The sequence below is a fragment of the Anopheles gambiae genome, chromosome X (assembly GCF_943734735.2).
Source record: "Anopheles gambiae chromosome X, idAnoGambNW_F1_1, whole genome shotgun sequence".
NCBI classification, from domain to species: Eukaryota; Metazoa; Arthropoda; class Insecta; order Diptera; family Culicidae; genus Anopheles; species Anopheles gambiae.
This window is the reverse complement of record NC_064600.1, coordinates 23317186-23333234: the sequence shown is the minus strand read 5'-3', so window position 1 is coordinate 23333234 and position 16049 is coordinate 23317186. Positions and strand designations below refer to the sequence as shown.

Here is a 16049-nt window from a genome sequence, read left to right as displayed (position 1 = left end):
GCTTTTGGTTCCGAACCGAGAAAGCGTGTGTTCGAATCCTAATTTTTATTATCTTTTTTCTGTGTTTTGTAGTACCCTGGAGATTTGACCCCTAATTAGACCATAGTGCCGGATCGGAATATGACCATCACCGTGAAAACTGTGCGATAATCCGAATGTCAAAAATAAAGATTATTCGTTTTACGGATCGTTGTACTGACAACACCTTCAGCCTTCTGTTAATTCTTCTGCCTTCCGATTTTGTGCCTTTTATAAGTTCAACGTTTAGTTCAAATTAGTAAAATTCGAGGTTTACATCTCAGAAGTGGGATTGTGCCATGCCGTCTAAAGAAGATATGTTGTGTGCGCTGGAGAACGCGAAAGTGCCGGTGCCTCCAACCGCTACGATTGCTCAAATCCGCATGTTGTACGAGGAGCTATTTCCTAGAAGTCACGTTGTAGCCGAACAAAAGCTTGCGCCCGAAGTAACGCATGAAAGTGTTGATACTGGGGATTTGGCGATAAAGCAAATGAATGACGAGCAAGAAATTGTCAAGACAGCTAATTCTGGCGGGTTAGAGACGGAATTAGAAACACTGCAGAAGGAGCTGCAAGTGCTCGAACTTCGTCAGAAAATCGCTATGCTGAAGTCATCTAACATCGCTTCGACTTCGCTACCATCATCATCATCACCACCACCGCTGCCTTTACCTACAGCGCAGCCAGTGCCGCCATCTTTAACATCGTCACCACCGCTCCCTTTGCCGCTACCTACAGTGCTGCCAGTGTATGTACCCAACTTTGAAGACTTCATAGGAAAATTTAGTGGTGAAAGAGGAGGAGTAGGGGTGGAGCACTGGTTTCGAGAATTTGAACAAGTATGTAGCTTGTACACACTAAACGACCAGCTGAAATTTTTCTGTATGCGCCGCCTGCTCACCGACACCGCCGCCATTTTTGCTAAAACCTCAGGCGCATGCACCTATGAGACACTGAAAGCTGACCTTATTAGTACTTTCACATCAAAAACTTCACTAGAAGAAGTGTTTAAAAAACTAAGGGCACGACATCTCTCGCAACATGAAAGCATCACAAGGTATGTGTTGGAAATGCAGCAAATAGCGGGCACCGTCATTCCAGAGGAAGACTTGGTCAATATTATAATTGACGGAATTGATGATCCTATTAATACGTCATCCATACGTTTCGCTGCAAAATCGCTCGAGCACCTTAAAACCCTGCTGAAAAAATACGAAACTTTTCGTCAAACTCGTGGCGTGACTCCTACACCAGCACCGTTACGCACTAAACCCCCAGCTCCACCCCGCAGCACTGGCCCCTCGCGTCAATGGGCGCAGAACAACAATAATGAACCGGCCAGATGCTTTAACTGTTCTCAATTCGGCCATTATCAAAGTGCTTGCCCAATGCCACGCCGCCCCAAGGGATCCTGTTTTAAATGCCACCAAATGGGACATACACATCGAGAGTGCCGAAACTTCCAGCCCGTTACGACTGCTGCGGTGCACCATCTGGGTTCCCATGGATTCGATGAGGAAACTGCGGACCAAATACTGCTTAGCGAAATTGAAACGGTATGTGTTAGTTTCAATATCCAACATACATGGAGCGAACAAACGTTTTTACGATCACTTTTTGATACAGGCAGCCCTGTAAGTCTAATAGCAGACAATGTAGTACCAGGTAACTTTCCGCATCAACCTACCCCTTCTGGATACCGAGGATTAGGAAATACTATGCTCACGACGTTAGGTCGAGTGGAGTGCAGGATCATAATTCGTAATATAAGTGTGACACACTCGCTTATCATTTTACCTGCTAGAAGTATGCCTTGGCCATTCATAATAGGTCGTGACCTTTTAGGAAAATTTAGAATCTTTCTTACACACTATCCAAGTATGATTCCCGCACATTATGCTCGCGAACCGGAGGGTAATTCAGATTTCGAAAAGATACCAAAACCTGTTAAGTCCCTTGATGTAGGTGATCCTTTTAGCCACATTTGTGTGTCGGAGATATTTGACAGCCCCCTTGAATTAGATATCGGGAAGCAACTTTCGCCTAAAGAGTCTGCTGCCATTTTGTCCGCATTTGATCATTGCTACACTAACTATCCTATTGAGAATATAGAATATCCTCAGTATTCCATGAAAATTAATCTCGTTCATGATACCCCTATTTATGCAAAGCCACGTAGACTTTCCTATGGGGAGAGGAATCAAGTGCGACAGATAGTAAATCAATTGTTAAATGATAAAGTCATTCAACCAAGCAATTCCCCATACGCTTCTCCCCTTGTGCTAGTTAGAAAAAAAAGTGGTGAAGTGCGTATGTGCGTCGATTACAGGCCCCTGAATAAAATAACAGTAAGGGATAATTTTCCATTACCGTTAATTGAGACATGCCTCGAACACCTGAGTGGTAAAAGTGTATTTAGTTTGCTTGATTTAAAAAGCGGTTTCCATCAGGTAAAGATGGATGAAAGCTCAATTAAGTACACCTCCTTCGTAACACCTGATGGGCAATATGAATATTTAAAGATGCCTTTTGGGCTTAAAAATGCCCCCGCGGAATTTCAGAGATTCATAAATTCAATATTACGCGAATTTATAGATTCCGAGAAATTAGTTGTCTACTTGGACGACATCATAATAGCTTCTAATGACTTTCACTCTCATCTTGAGACGTTGAGTTCTGTTCTCGAGAAACTTAAACAAAATGGACTTGAACTGCGCATTGATAAATGCAAATTTGCCCACACTAATTTGGAATATCTTGGATACGAAGTCTGTGCCTCTGGTATACGACCTAGTGGAAAACACCTTACATCAATATATAACTTTCCTATGCCTACTAATGTCAAACAGTTAAGAAGATGTTTAGGGCTCTTTTCTTACTTCCGTAGGTTCGTTCCATCATTTTCTCATATAGCTAAACCTCTTACAAATCTTCTTCAGAAAGATGTGCCATTTGATTTTGATAATTCCTGCATCCAAGCATTTCAAACCCTTCGTCAAAAACTTGTCCAGTCTCCTGTCTTGGCTATATTTAATCCCAAATATGAGACGGAGCTGCATTGCGACGCAAGCTCATTCGGTTTCGGTGCAGTCTTATTCCAAAAACAGAATGATGGGAAACTTCACCCAATAGCATATTTTTCTAAAACCACCTCTAAAGAAGAATCAAAACTTCATAGCTACGAGTTGGAAACTCTATCCGTAATATATGCGTTGAAAAGGTTCCACTCGTACGTCCATGGATTACCCTTAAAGATAATCACGGATTGCAATTCTCTTGTACAAACGCTGAAAAATCGTAACACTTCTGCGAAGATTGCCCGGTGGTCCCTATTCCTCGAGAATTATGACTATACTATTCAGCATCGCTCAGGTTCCTCTATGGCCCACGTGGATGCTCTGAGCCGGACTGAAGCAATTGGTGCTATAAGTGAACTTGATATTGACTTCCAACTACAGCTAGCCCAATCTCGTGATCCTACTATTGAAAGCATTAGGTCCCAACTAGAACTGGAAAATTTACCTGGATATGTTTTGCAAGATGGTTTCGTATATCATGAGTCACCCTCAAAAGAGCTTCAGTTTTATGTCCCCCGCGAGATGGTAGATAATATCATCCGCCACACACATGAGAAAATAGGTCACTTATCGGTTGACAAAACAATTTCAAAAATTAGCTGTCATTATTGGTTTCCTTCTATGCGGAATAGAGTTGAGTCTTTCATTAAGAATTGTTTGAAATGTATCATATATTCAGCTCCCACTAGAACTAATAATCAGAACATCCACAGTATACCGAAAGCTCCCCAACCTTTTGACACACTTCACATTGATCACCTGGGACCACTACCTCTTACGAAATCCAAAAAGAAGTATATATTAGTTGTGATAGACGCATTTACGAAATTTACTAAGCTATACGCGACTCGTTCCACTGGAAGTCAGGAAGTATGCAATGCTCTCAAACAATAGATTTCCTATTACAGCCGACCCAAACGGATAATTAGTGACCGAGGTACCTGCTTCACGTCCAACCAGTTCGAAAATTTCCTTAGATCAAATGAGGTACAGCATGTACTCAACGCTACTGGTTTACCACAAGCAAACGGACAAGTCGAAAGGGTTAACCGCGTACTTCGACCCATACTCAGCAAACTTTCGGACTCTTATGATCACGATGATTGGAATTTGCATTTACTGGATGCTGAATATGCGTTGAATAATTCAAAGCACGCCAGTACGAAGTTTTCACCCTCAGTTCTCCTGTTTGGTATTGAACAACGGGGTCATTTAATTGATGAACTAACGGAGTTTTTAGACGAGCGTCGTGGAAGTACACTAAATGATTTAAGCGACATTCGGGCTGAAGCATCGGCAAATATAATTAAATCTCAGCTTACCAATGAGGCATATTTTCGTAAAAATCATAAACCAGCAGCTAAATATGAGGTTGGAGATTATGTAGTAATGCGGAACATTGATAGCAACACTCAGCAGAATAAGAAGTTGATTCCTAAATATAAAGGTCCGTACATAGTCCATAAGGTATTGCCTAACGATCGCTATGTCATTAGGGACATTGAGGGCTGTCCAATAACTCAAATGCCATATGATGGCATATTAGAATCAAACAAGTTGAAGAAATGGAGTGAGCCGTATGAAACCGTTAACGAAATTTGAATTACTAATATTTACACATAAATTGAGGTCAATTTGTTGGTTAGGATGGCCGAGCTGTAGTACCCTGGAGATTTGACCCCTAATTAGACCATAGTGCCGGATCGGAATATGACCATCACCGCGACAACTGTGCGATAATCCGAATGTCAAAAATAAAGATTATTCGTTTTACGGATCGTTGTACTGACAACACCTTCAGCCTTCTGTTAATTCTTCTGCCTTCCGATTTTGTGCCTTTTATAAGTTCAACGTTTAGTTCAAATTAGTAAAATTCGAGGTTTACAGTTTATTTCTTTTTAAATTAATATTTTCTTGCTATAATTAGAACAAACCAAATTTATGTGAAGCAAAATTTTAAAAACACCTTTTTAAAAACATAATAATGACTATGTTTACCCTTCATAATCAGGATGGGAGAAATATGTATCTCATTTCTCCTTTTACTAGAGTTATCGAAATAAGTTTGATATATTAATACCTTTCAACGAGTTGGTCTTTAACAACCGAATAATGCAGACCATATTTAATAAAGTGAAATAGCTCAGAGCTTAACGCAAGAGAACATAACACGTAAATCGTGCTATCGAATCTCACCCACATATCTGGGAACACTACAACAGCGCAGTGCTGAAGACGCTTGTAAGGTTTTCTTTTGACAGTTGCAATTTAAAATTTCAAATTCTAAGCGAAATTTTTCATTGACATATTTTAAAGGCATTTAATTACTGCTAAATGCACTGCTGATCGCCTTCAATTCGCCGGCGATTACAAGGCGATTAGAAGGCATTTAACGGAAATTTGCGGGTAGGGATACATTTTCAGATTGCGCCAAGATTGCGCATAAATTTTCAAGATTATATGTCCGAGATACAGTAGAACGTCGATTATCCGGGGGCGGATTAACCGGCAGGCGGCTTAACCGTGCGCATAAATGTGTCAGCTGTTTAAACGTACGGCGAACATTTGCAGCGATAGTCAAGTGGGCAACCAGTTTTTTGTACAGCTCTGTAGTGTCTAGTGGTGTATTCGAAATTTATTTTTGTTCATGAACAGTTGTTTAACCTATAGTTATTAATTAAAATAATATTCTACTAACGATTTTTCGATGGATTCAAGGTGAATTTATCTTAAAACTAGGGGATTATATAATTTTTATATGAATTTGACATTTCTTCGACCATTATCCGTGCAAATCGATTAACCGGCAAACGCCCGGTCCCAAGCTGCCCGGATAATCGACGTTCCACTGTATATAAATTTTTTTGACAGATAAATATATCAAATCGACCCGTTTGACAGATAAATATATGCGCAATCTGAGATTGCGCATCGTCTATTGCTACGGTATTGCTACGGTAAGGGCTTTTGTCGTAACCTGTACGGAGTCTAATAACCTTGATTATAACAACCAAACAAAATAAAACAAAACACGCATAAAGCCGGCGCTGTAAAAATACGGTATTAATTACCACTTATTTTCCGTGGTAATATTAAATTAACATTCATGTGTATAATTATGTTTACGATTGCCGGGAGTAAGTTTTAAAAAATATTACTGGGGATCTTTATTTGCGAACTGCTAAACTAAGACTAAAGCTAACTTCTGGATTCGGTGCTATTTAGCTAGGCTGGTGTTTTCGGTGCTGTTAGGTTTGCCGGTCACGTTGTCATCCACGTTTATGATCATGTTGCCTCGGTCCGTCCGACCATACGACACCACACCTGGTCGTGGGAACCTGCTTCCAGTGGAGTTCCCGTTGGAACCTGACTCCGCGCGTGGAGTAACATCGATGGCTCGCTTGCGACCGTTTTCCTACTCAGCACCTGTATCATAGTGCGTAGCGCATGTATACATATCTGTATATTATTTTAGCAAACCTAAACAAAACATAAAAAAAATGCAAAAAATGAATGTAAATTGGAACGGATCAGGACCGAAAAAATGAATGTAAATTGGAACGGATCAGGACCGAAAAAAATGAATGTAAATTGGAACGGATCAGGACCGGGATCGGCGTCAGGACAGCGATCGACATCGGTAAAGCGATCGACATAAGAACAGCAATCGGGACCAAGACTGGCACCGATATCAGTACTGAGTTCGGTATCAGGACTGGCATCGGTATCAGGACGGCCATCGGGATCAGGTCTGTATTCGGGAGCAGGCCTGGCATCGGGATCAGGACTGGCATCGGGATCAGGACTGGCTTCGGGAGCAGGACTGGTTTCGGGAGCAGGGCGGGAACTGCGCAAATATATGCGAGAGGTGAGTATGGGTCAAGGCCAGTGTAGGAACGAGATCAAATGTTAGCCAAAATTGGTTTGGCCATCTTGGATGCCATTTGACAGCAGAGAGCCCTTGAAAAATCATCACAATCAAATCATCAAATCAAATCATACAATCAAAAATGTATTATTACTACAGCTATCCATGCTCTTCCTGTAAATTTTTTGAAATAGAAAATAATTTTATGCGATTACCAGACCACTTTATCATTTTAATTACACGTAAAATTTGAAAAGGGCTCTTAGATGTCAAATTGCTGAAACGAACTTTTGGCTACTTGTCAAATCGTTGTACATTACAGTGGAGCGTCGTTTATCCGGGTACCTTTTATCCGTGCTGTTGAAAAATGACAGTTCAATACATAGATGACATTGTGTACTGAGGAGGATATTTGAAATAACTGTTACCAGAGCATCTGTAACCAGAGCTTTAATTAATGGCATATTTCAAATATTCTCATCGGAAAAACATGAAGTTAATAAAATTGGCTAGGTTTTACTTACTTACTTATCCGGCGCTACAACCGCTTTGCGGTCTTGGCCTGCCTCAGGAGTGTCCGAAACCGCTCACGGTCTCGCGCCTTCGTCTGCCAGTCCGTTATCCCGGCCTTAATGGCGGATGCCTCCACGCCATCTTGCCACCTCAATTTGGGCCTACCACGCCTCCTCTGTCCTTGTGGACGGCCTAAAAAGATTTTACGGGCTGGGTCATCCGTTTCCATGCGTATAACATGGCCAGCCCACCGGAGCCTGGCGAGCTTTATACGCTGTACGACAGTGAGGTCGCCGTACATCTCGTATAGCTCGTCATTATAGCGGCTCCTCCATTGTCCTTCCACACATACGGGGCCAAGTATCCTTCTGAGCATCTTCCTCTCGAACGCGGCTAAGAGGGTTTCGTCTGATTTGGACAGTGTCCATGTCTCAGAGGCGTATGTGAGCACTGGTACTATATAGGTACTATATAGTCCCAGCTTCGTCCGTCGCGACAGGTTCTTTGAGGTGAACTGCTTTTTCAGGCTGTAGAATGACCGGTTGACAGCCAGCATCCTTGCGCGCAACTCAGCTTCCATGCTATTGTCGTTGCTGACCTTTGATCCCAGATAGGTGAATTGTGGGACGACTTCAAAAGTGCGTTCACCTATCTGTACGTCACGCCTACGTAGATTCGGATTATTTATTGATAGGCCCGCTGATGTTGCCACCATCAGTTTGGTCTTTGCCTCGTTTATCTGCAATCCGAGGTTCTCTGCCGCCTGCTCGATCCCTTGATATGATTAAAACGTTTTATTTTTGAGTGAATCAAACCAACTAGAAATAAAAATAGTCCTAATTTTCACATTTAATTTATTACATAAGCTTGTTTATAGATAAATTTGATTATGTTACATCTGATTTGATCAGTTTGTTAAAAAAATTATCTTAAATATTTCGTCAAAGTAGAGTCTACATATTGCTAGTGAGTGTAAAAGATAAGGAAGGATTTAGATTTAAATAAATAATAATAATAACTTATTAATTAATTCTATTATTGTGTGTATGATAAATTTTACTAGAGCTCTTGATTTTTCCTTTGCAGTTTTGCAAGCTGCTTTGAGCGTTATCTAACTTTTTTTTTAAGAAAACGTTCTACGTCGTCAATATTAACAGCAAAAATATCGTCCTCTCCTATTCTCTTAAATAATTTAATTACATTAACATTTTGATTCATTGGAATCTTTGGTCCATTTTTGCCCCCGCCACGCCAGCTGCACTGCACAACTAATTCTTTAGCAAATAATAATATAAAACTATTGTGCATTCGACCTTTGGCATCATTTGTTTTGGTTTGAATTCTTTGTGTTAACTGGTAACAAATATTTTGAAAATATGTGTCTTCAGCCAACTGATCATTAAAAGATTTCAGTTCTGCAGCGGTTGTAAGGCGAGGTATTTGAATTGGTATATTTTCCTGATCCATTGCTTCGGTGAATTTTCTTCGATGGTCTGTGCGATACTCCATTTCGGCCCAAACACCTGCTATAGACGTGTTAATGTTGGACAATTTTTTAAGGGTTGTTCTCTTAAACTCTGCATCACTTATCTCCATTGCTGAAGATCCATGCCGTGCCGAAATTTCAATTTCGCCGAATGGTGTTTGTTGCAGAGCTTCAGAAGCAACAGATGGTATTGGAGGGCTATACGTATATCTTGGTTTCCCGGTTGATGACTGGGCCAGGTGTTGTTGTACTGCTGAGATAATCACTGGTTGTTTTTTGGCATTTTCATTTTCAGGATCTGCAGCAAGGCTTGCGACATGGATACTGGACGAAGTTGAGTTTTGCGGTCCTGATGATTTGGTTTTCTTTGATGTTCCAGGAAGCAATAAGTATGATGCCGAAATGATGCTGGATGAGGATGTTGGTGGTCGGACGAGCTTCACTGGAGTGTTCACGGTGAGGACTGGCCGACACATTTGTTCGGTTTTAATAATCATTGGCTTATTGGTTGGTTTGATATTTTTAGGAAGTATTGATGATTCTACAGCCTGAAAAAGCAGTTCACCTCAAAGAACCTGTCGCGACGGACGAAGCTGGGACTATATAGTACCTATATAGTACCAGTGCTCACATACGCCTCTGAGACATGGACACTGTCCAAATCTGACGAAACCCTCTTAGCTGCGTTCGAGAGGAAGATGCTCAGAAGGATACTTGGCCCCGTATGTGTGGAAGGACAATGGAGGAGCCGCTATAATGACGAGCTATACGAGATGTACGGCGACCTCACTGTCGTACAGCGTATCAAGCTCGCCAGGCTCCGGTGGGCTGGCCATGTTATACGCATGGAAACGGACGACCCAGCCCGTAAAGTCTTTTTAGGCCGTCCACAAGGACAGAGGAGGCGTGGTAGGCCCAAATTGAGGTGGCAAGATGGCGTGGAGGCATCCGCCATTAAGGCCGGGATAACGGACTGGCAGACGAAGGCGCGAGACCGTGAGCGGTTTCGGACACTCCTGAGGCAGGCCAAGACCGCAAAGCGGTTGTAGCGCCGGATAAGTAAGTAAGTATTGATGATGATGCAGAAAGGATGCGAGATGATGATGCTGATGTTGACAACTGTACCAGTTTTGCTGGGGCATTTACGTTGAGGACTGGTCGGCAAATTTGTTCAGATTTGATAATTACTGGTCTATTTGCCTGTTTTGCACTTTCAGGAGCTGATGACGGTGATGCCGAAAGGACGCGGGGCGAGGATGCTGATGATTGCACGAGCTTCGCTGGGGCATTCACGTGAAGGACTGGTCGGCAAATTTGTTCAGATTTGATAATTACTGGTCTATTTGCCTGTTTTGCACTTTCAGGAGCTGATGACGGTGATGCCGAAAGGACGCGGGGCGAGGATGCTGATGATAGCACGAGCTTCGCTGGGGCATTCACGTTAAGGACTGGTCGGCAAATTCGTTCAGATTTAATAATCACTGGTCTATTTGCCTGTTTTGCACTTTCAGGAGCTGATGACGGTGATGCCGAAAGGACGCGGGGCGAGGATGCTGATCAGAGAGAGATTGACTGTCAAACTGAGTGGATGTGCCTTCCTCGTGCTCCTGATTTTATACGCTGTTTTGCCGTGTTATTTCTGGAACATTTGCAACATTTGCAACAGTGGTGCTGCTGAGTTGTTCGTACTGGCTAGTGCGTGCCTTCGATTAATATAAAGCTGCACTGGAGTTATTCTGTTTATTCAACATTTATTCAACATTTTTGCCGAGAAAGTGTTTGGCTTCGTTTCTGCTCCTGTCACTCATCAGTTTGTGCTGAGTCATCGTTATGCAGTGCTCAACCTGCAATGCACTCACCGATAGTGCTAATTCGGTGTCCTGTGCCGGTGTTTGTGGTTCCAAGCATCACACCCATTGCACGGGGTTTTCCCGTGATTCTACTCGTGAGCTTGGGCGTAATAATCAATTGTTGTGGTTGTGCAAAACATGTCACGAGTTTCGCATTGGCACAAATTCACTTCTCACAAGTGAGATAGCAGCCCTACTCGAATTGGTGAAAGCAGATATTCTCACCACAATTGACTCATCTCTCTCTTCTCTTAGATCGGCTATCAAGAGCGATTTGCTTCCTGAGATCCTCGCTCTCGTTGATAAGCGAGCGCCAACACCCATATTAGCTAAGCCGTCTGTTAGCAACGCATCGCGATCGCACACATCCACTAATGTATCGTCGCTCAATGCCACAAATACATCCAGAACGATTAAAACAGCTTCCACTCGCCGCACATTTACTAACTCAACGGAGCTCACTGATGATATCCAAGCTGCGAACGATACCAACACTGTGGATGATTCTGACAACTGTAACCACTACAATCATCGTACTAAGCCGACTAGTGATGTTAGTGCTGGAAACTATCGAACAAATACACAAGCATCTTCTGATCCTGTTTTGAACCAAAACACCACCAACACGGGCATAGCCGAGAAAGTATGGTTATACTTCACGAACATCAAATCGCATGTCTCGGCTGATGATATGCGTGTGTGGCTTAAAGCTGTGCTACCAACGGACGATATTAATGTTTACCGTCTCACGAAAAAGGGTGTGAACCTGGACTCGATGTCCTTCATATCGTTCAAAGTGAGTGTTCCTAAATCTCTTAAGGAGCTTGCGCTGCAGTCTACTATTTGGCCAGTTTCACTTACTGTTCGGGAGTTTGTTGCTCGTGGCCTACCAAAGCAACGTGTACATGAAAGGGCTCGATTTGACCCTTCTGAGCTTATTTCGCATCGTACAAATAGTGAAAATTGCTCTTCAGCTGTGCCAAAAACTACCGCTCATCCGGATCATTTTTTGTAACATCGATCGCCACCCCCACAGCGCGTGATTCTATCACCATCCCAGATGACCGAGATCCTAGAGGCTATTCAACTGGAGTTTCCTCCCACACCGCCTTAGTTATCACCGGGGGAGGGGCTTCAATCACAATCCAATCTCAGCAACACGAACCGCTCACCACAGATCAGCCCGTTTGCCAAACGGATAGCTCACAATTAATAGACCCATTTGTGATATATTACCAAAATGTTCGAGGCCTTCGCACCAAATACAATGAATTGCGCCTTTCTGCAAATGAATCAGGGTTTGAAATGCTTGCCCTTACTGAAACTTGGTTAAATGAATCGATTCCATCCAACATGGTCCTTGATAGTGATGCCTACAACATATACCGCTGTGATCGAAGCAGGTTAAACAACGAACGTTCGCGTGGGGGTGGTGTGCTACTTGCATGTTCCGTTCGATATCCTTCTGTGGCACTTAACATTAATCAACCCACGCTTGAAGCTTTATGTATACGTGTTTCTTTTTCTAAGTTTCGTCTTTATGTGGGGATTGTTTATGTGCCACCGTATTTGAGCAGCGACCGCAACTATTTGGAATCCCTTTCTGCTTTCATCAGTGATGCATACATGCAAATGAAACCGAATGATCATCTTATCCTTCTGGGTGACTTCAATCAACCTGCGTTAGAGTGGTCGCTTTCTACCGCAGTAAGGCCAGATTCATCTTAAGCTATAAGACATTATGTGCCACATATTTCTTCGAATACATCCAGTTCCTGCTTTTTGGATATGTTAAACCTGCATGAACTCTATCAGCTGAACGGGGTGCATAACCATTTAAATCATTATTTGGACCTGGTGCTCTCCAACTCTGCTGCAGCTGCTTGTTGTTCTGTGTATCCTGCTTCGTCACTGCTCCTGCCCCAGGATGCCCATCATCCTGCTCTAGAAATTGCGTTACCGTCTTCTTTATTTAGGGCTAGTAGGGTTATGAATGTGTTACCTTCTGCTCCTAATTCATTGAGTGTTCGTTATAATTTTCGGCTCACAGACTATCGTAAACTTAATTCAATTCTATCTCGTTCCGACTGGTCTTTTTTTATCAATGTACATCGGTCGACGAGGCTGTCCAATCGTTTAATGCTTTGTTAACCTCTGCACTCCTTTCATGTACACCTATTTTTCGTTCCCCTCCTAATCCTCCCTGGTCCAATCGTACTCTTCGCAACCTGAAAAAGGATAGAATGAAATATCTTAGGAGGTATCGTCTGAACCGATCTGCTTTCAACTTTCGTTTATTTAAGTACGCTGCCTCTGCGCATCGACTATACAACAGGGCTTGTTTTGAGGCCTATTCGAGTAGACTGCAATCGCGTTTCCGTTCTGATCCAGCATCCTTCTGGCAATTTGTTAAGATTCGAAGAGGGTGCAATACGTTACCTAATGTAATGGTACTTGATTCTCGAACTGCCTCTACGCCTGTTGAGATCTGTGAGCTATTCTCTGCACATTTTTCCCAAATGTTTGAGCCACCGGTTAGTGACCCTAACCTTATTGAGGGTGGGCTACTCTACACGCCAGAGAACTTAATTAATCTCTCCGATATTTCGGTTAGCTCTGAAACAGTTGTACAGGTGTTATTTGGGTTGAAACGTTCTTTTACTCCTGGTCCAGATGGCATTCCTGCCTCAGTTTTAATAAACTGTAAGGACGTGCTTGCTCCACACCTTGCTAAAATTTTCAACCTTTCACTTTCTCTTGGGGTTTTTTCTGCTCTTTGGAAATCCTGTTGGCTTTTTCCGGTACACAAAAAGGGATGCCGTAGCATTGTTTCTAATTATCGTGGGATAACCCAAACTTGCGCCACAGCCAAAACTTTTGAGCTATGTATCCTTCCAACCATACTTCATAGTTGTAGTTCAGCTATTAGCCCTAAACAGCATGGGTTTATGCCTGGTCTACTTCAACTAATCTCATGTCTTTTATTTCCAATATTTTTAGATCTTTTGAGGCCGGTACCCAACTTGATGCAATATACACCGACTTTCATGCTGCTTTTGATAGTTTGCCTCACTCTTTATTATTAGCTAAATTGTCTAAACTTGGTTTTGGTGATGGCATTATTAGCTGGCTGTCCTCATATTTAAGTAATCGATCATGCAGGGTTAAAACCGGGTCGTACTTATCTGAGGAGTTTTTTTGTACGTCAGGTGTCCCTCAGGGTTGTGTGCTAAGTCCACTTCTGTTTTCTTTGTTCATCAATGATGTTTGTAATGTTTTACCTCCTGATGGTCATCTCCTTTATGCGGATGATATCAAAATCTTTTTACCTGTGTCTTCTTCTTCTGATTGTCTGAGACTTCAGCATTACCTCAATGCATTTGCTCATTGGTGTTCATCCAATTTACTTCGCCTGTGTCCCGAAAAATGTTCTGTTATTTCTTTCTCTCACTCTCTTTCTCCTATTTTATTTAACTATACTCTCTCTAGCGCTTCCCTCTCTCGTGTTATGTCCATCCGTGACCTTGGTATTATACTTGACTGTCGTCTTAACTTTAAACTGCAGCTTGATGAGGTGCTACTAAAAGCAAATCGAACCCTTGGGTTTATCTTACGTTTTACCTCTATTTTTAGAGATCAAAGCATCCTAAGAATCCTTTATTGTGCTTTGGTAAGGCCTATTCTTGAATATGCAAGTATCATCTGGAATCCTCCCACTATTGATGGTTGTTCGAGAATTGAAAGCATTCAGCGCCTCTTTACCAGGATTGCCTTTCGTCGTTTGTTCGGTGCTGCCTCACTACCTCCCTATGAAACGCGATTGCAGTTATTCAATCTTCACTCCTTAAGCTTCCGCCGCCAAGTGTTTCAGGCTTGTTTTATTGGTGGCTTATTACTTTCTGCTACTGATGCTCCTGATTTACTCTCGTCCATCTCGCTGTATGTTCCCTCTCGTTCTCTTCGTCCACGTGATCCTCTGTCAATTGAAACACGTCATACTCTTTATACTTTCAATGACCCTCTTCTGTCCTGTTTCAGGTTGTTTAACCACTTTTACTATCTCTTTGATTTCGACTCCTCTCTTAACTCTTTCCGTAACCGTATTTTTTCTTCTAATTCCCTTTAATTATTCTCCTTAGTTTTCTATTACTCTCTTTTTTTTGTTTTTGTTAAGTTTATGATAGTCTCTACGCTCTACTCTTGTTTTTTTTCTTTTCTTTTTTGCTAGGTCAAGACTAGGTTAGTTAGGCTTAGTTTTTCATGAATTATTTTGTTTATTTGTTAGTATTAAATTAGTTTTAAGTCTATTATATTTAGCCTTGATGGCGGATATTGTATGAAATAAATGAAATGAAATGAAATGATTGCACGAGCTTCGCTGGGGCATTCACGTGAAGGACTGGTCGGCAAATTCGTTCAGATTTAATAATCACTGGTCTATTTGCCTGTTTCGCAGTGCAAGGAGCTGATGACGGTGATGCCGAAAGGACGCGGGGCGAGGATGCGATGGCTGACGATTGAACCAGGTTCACAGGGGCATTCACGGTGAGGAGTGGTCGGCCCATTTGTCCCGATTTTATAACCACTGGCTTGTTGTTTTGATTCACAGTGCCAGGAGCCGATAATGGAGATGCCGAAAGGACGTAGGATGATTTTTTTTGACCATTGCACGAGCTTCACAGGGGCATTCACGGTAAGTACTGGCCGGCACATTTGTTCGGTTTTGATAATCACCGGGTTATTGGTTTGTTGTACATTTTCAGGAAGGAATAATGGTGATGTAGATATGGATGTCTTTAATGGTACGAGGGTCGCTGGTACTACCGATGCCTGCGCTTTTACGCTGAGATCTGGAAATGATGCCATCGGTGCCGTTATCGTTTTATACACGTTGTTTGAAGCCATTTCGCTAAACGTATCCTAAATGAACATTTTGTTTATTTAGTGAACCATTTGATTTCAATTTATCCTAATTAATAGGTACCTTTTTATGTTTTGCAGAAAATCCGACAGAAATAATAAAACAAATTTTAGATTTCAGCTTATGAAGCATCACCGAACAATTTGGTTTTGTTTTGTTTTTTCATTTGACGTTTCGATGATGACAATTGGAAATGACAGGAGAGAGCAAAGCACAGTGGTTGGTTTTCATGAAATTGTACTAAAATTTCCCTTAAACTGGTTCAGTTTAAGGTAAGTTTAAGGCTCCAGTTTAAGGGAATTTGCTCGAATTCCCG

General features: G+C 42.1%; 2 protein-coding genes and 2 long non-coding RNA genes across 10 annotated transcripts; 3 read left to right on the top strand and 1 right to left on the bottom strand.

The window, feature by feature from the left end:
- The first annotated feature begins 191 nt into the window (after positions 1 to 191).
- LOC133391922 (uncharacterized) lies at positions 192 to 4835 on the top strand. Its single transcript, XM_061648708.1, has 2 exons — positions 192 to 1574; positions 4004 to 4835. The coding sequence occupies exons 1-2, from the start codon at positions 1348 to 1350 to the stop codon at positions 4695 to 4697; spliced, it is 921 nt and encodes a 306-aa protein (XP_061504692.1). The 5' UTR covers positions 192 to 1347; the 3' UTR covers positions 4698 to 4835.
- Positions 4836 to 6069: 1234 nt separating this feature from the next.
- Positions 6070 to 12054, top strand: LOC133391915 (uncharacterized). 6 transcript variants are annotated; one of them, XR_009765351.1, is made up of 6 exons: positions 6070 to 6232; positions 6321 to 6963; positions 9258 to 9418; positions 9489 to 10025; positions 10180 to 10991; positions 11068 to 12054. XR_009765351.1 is itself a non-coding variant. In XM_061648662.1 (5 exons), the coding sequence occupies exon 5, from the start codon at positions 10793 to 10795 to the stop codon at positions 11825 to 11827; it is 1035 nt and encodes a 344-aa protein (XP_061504646.1). In that variant the 5' UTR covers positions 6076 to 6232; positions 6321 to 6963; positions 9258 to 9418; positions 9489 to 10025; positions 10180 to 10792; the 3' UTR covers positions 11828 to 12054. The 6 variants fall into 6 exon arrangements, 5 of the variants coding, with proteins under 5 accessions (XP_061504646.1, XP_061504677.1, XP_061504668.1 ...); XM_061648662.1 differs by having other exon boundaries at positions 6076 to 6232; positions 10180 to 12054; XM_061648693.1 differs by having other exon boundaries at positions 6080 to 6232; positions 6325 to 6963; positions 10180 to 12054.
- Positions 12055 to 14552: 2498 nt separating this feature from the next.
- LOC133391926 (uncharacterized) lies at positions 14553 to 15875 on the top strand. 2 transcript variants are annotated; one of them, XR_009765355.1, is made up of 3 exons: positions 14553 to 15357; positions 15422 to 15505; positions 15576 to 15875. It is a non-coding gene; the product is annotated as an uncharacterized LOC133391926 (long non-coding RNA). The 2 variants fall into 2 exon arrangements; XR_009765354.1 differs by having other exon boundaries at positions 14553 to 15505.
- Positions 15063 to 16049, bottom strand: LOC133391928 (uncharacterized). The gene is made up of 2 exons (XR_009765356.1): positions 15797 to 16049; positions 15063 to 15732 (listed from the first exon to the last, which is right to left on the bottom strand). It is a non-coding gene; the product is annotated as an uncharacterized LOC133391928 (long non-coding RNA).

Excerpts from the sequence above, each read along its gene's own strand:
- LOC133391915 (XM_061648662.1), top strand. The coding sequence starts at position 10,793 with ATGCAGTGCTCAACCTGCAATGCACTCACCGATAGTGCTAATTCGGTG.
- LOC133391922 (XM_061648708.1), top strand. The coding sequence starts at position 1,348 with ATGAACCGGCCAGATGCTTTAACTGTTCTCAATTCGGCCATTATCAAA. Across the intron at positions 1,575-4,003 it reads TGCTTAGCGAAATTGAAACG|CCGACCCAAACGGATAATTA; the intron begins GTATGTGTTAGT and ends TTCCTATTACAG.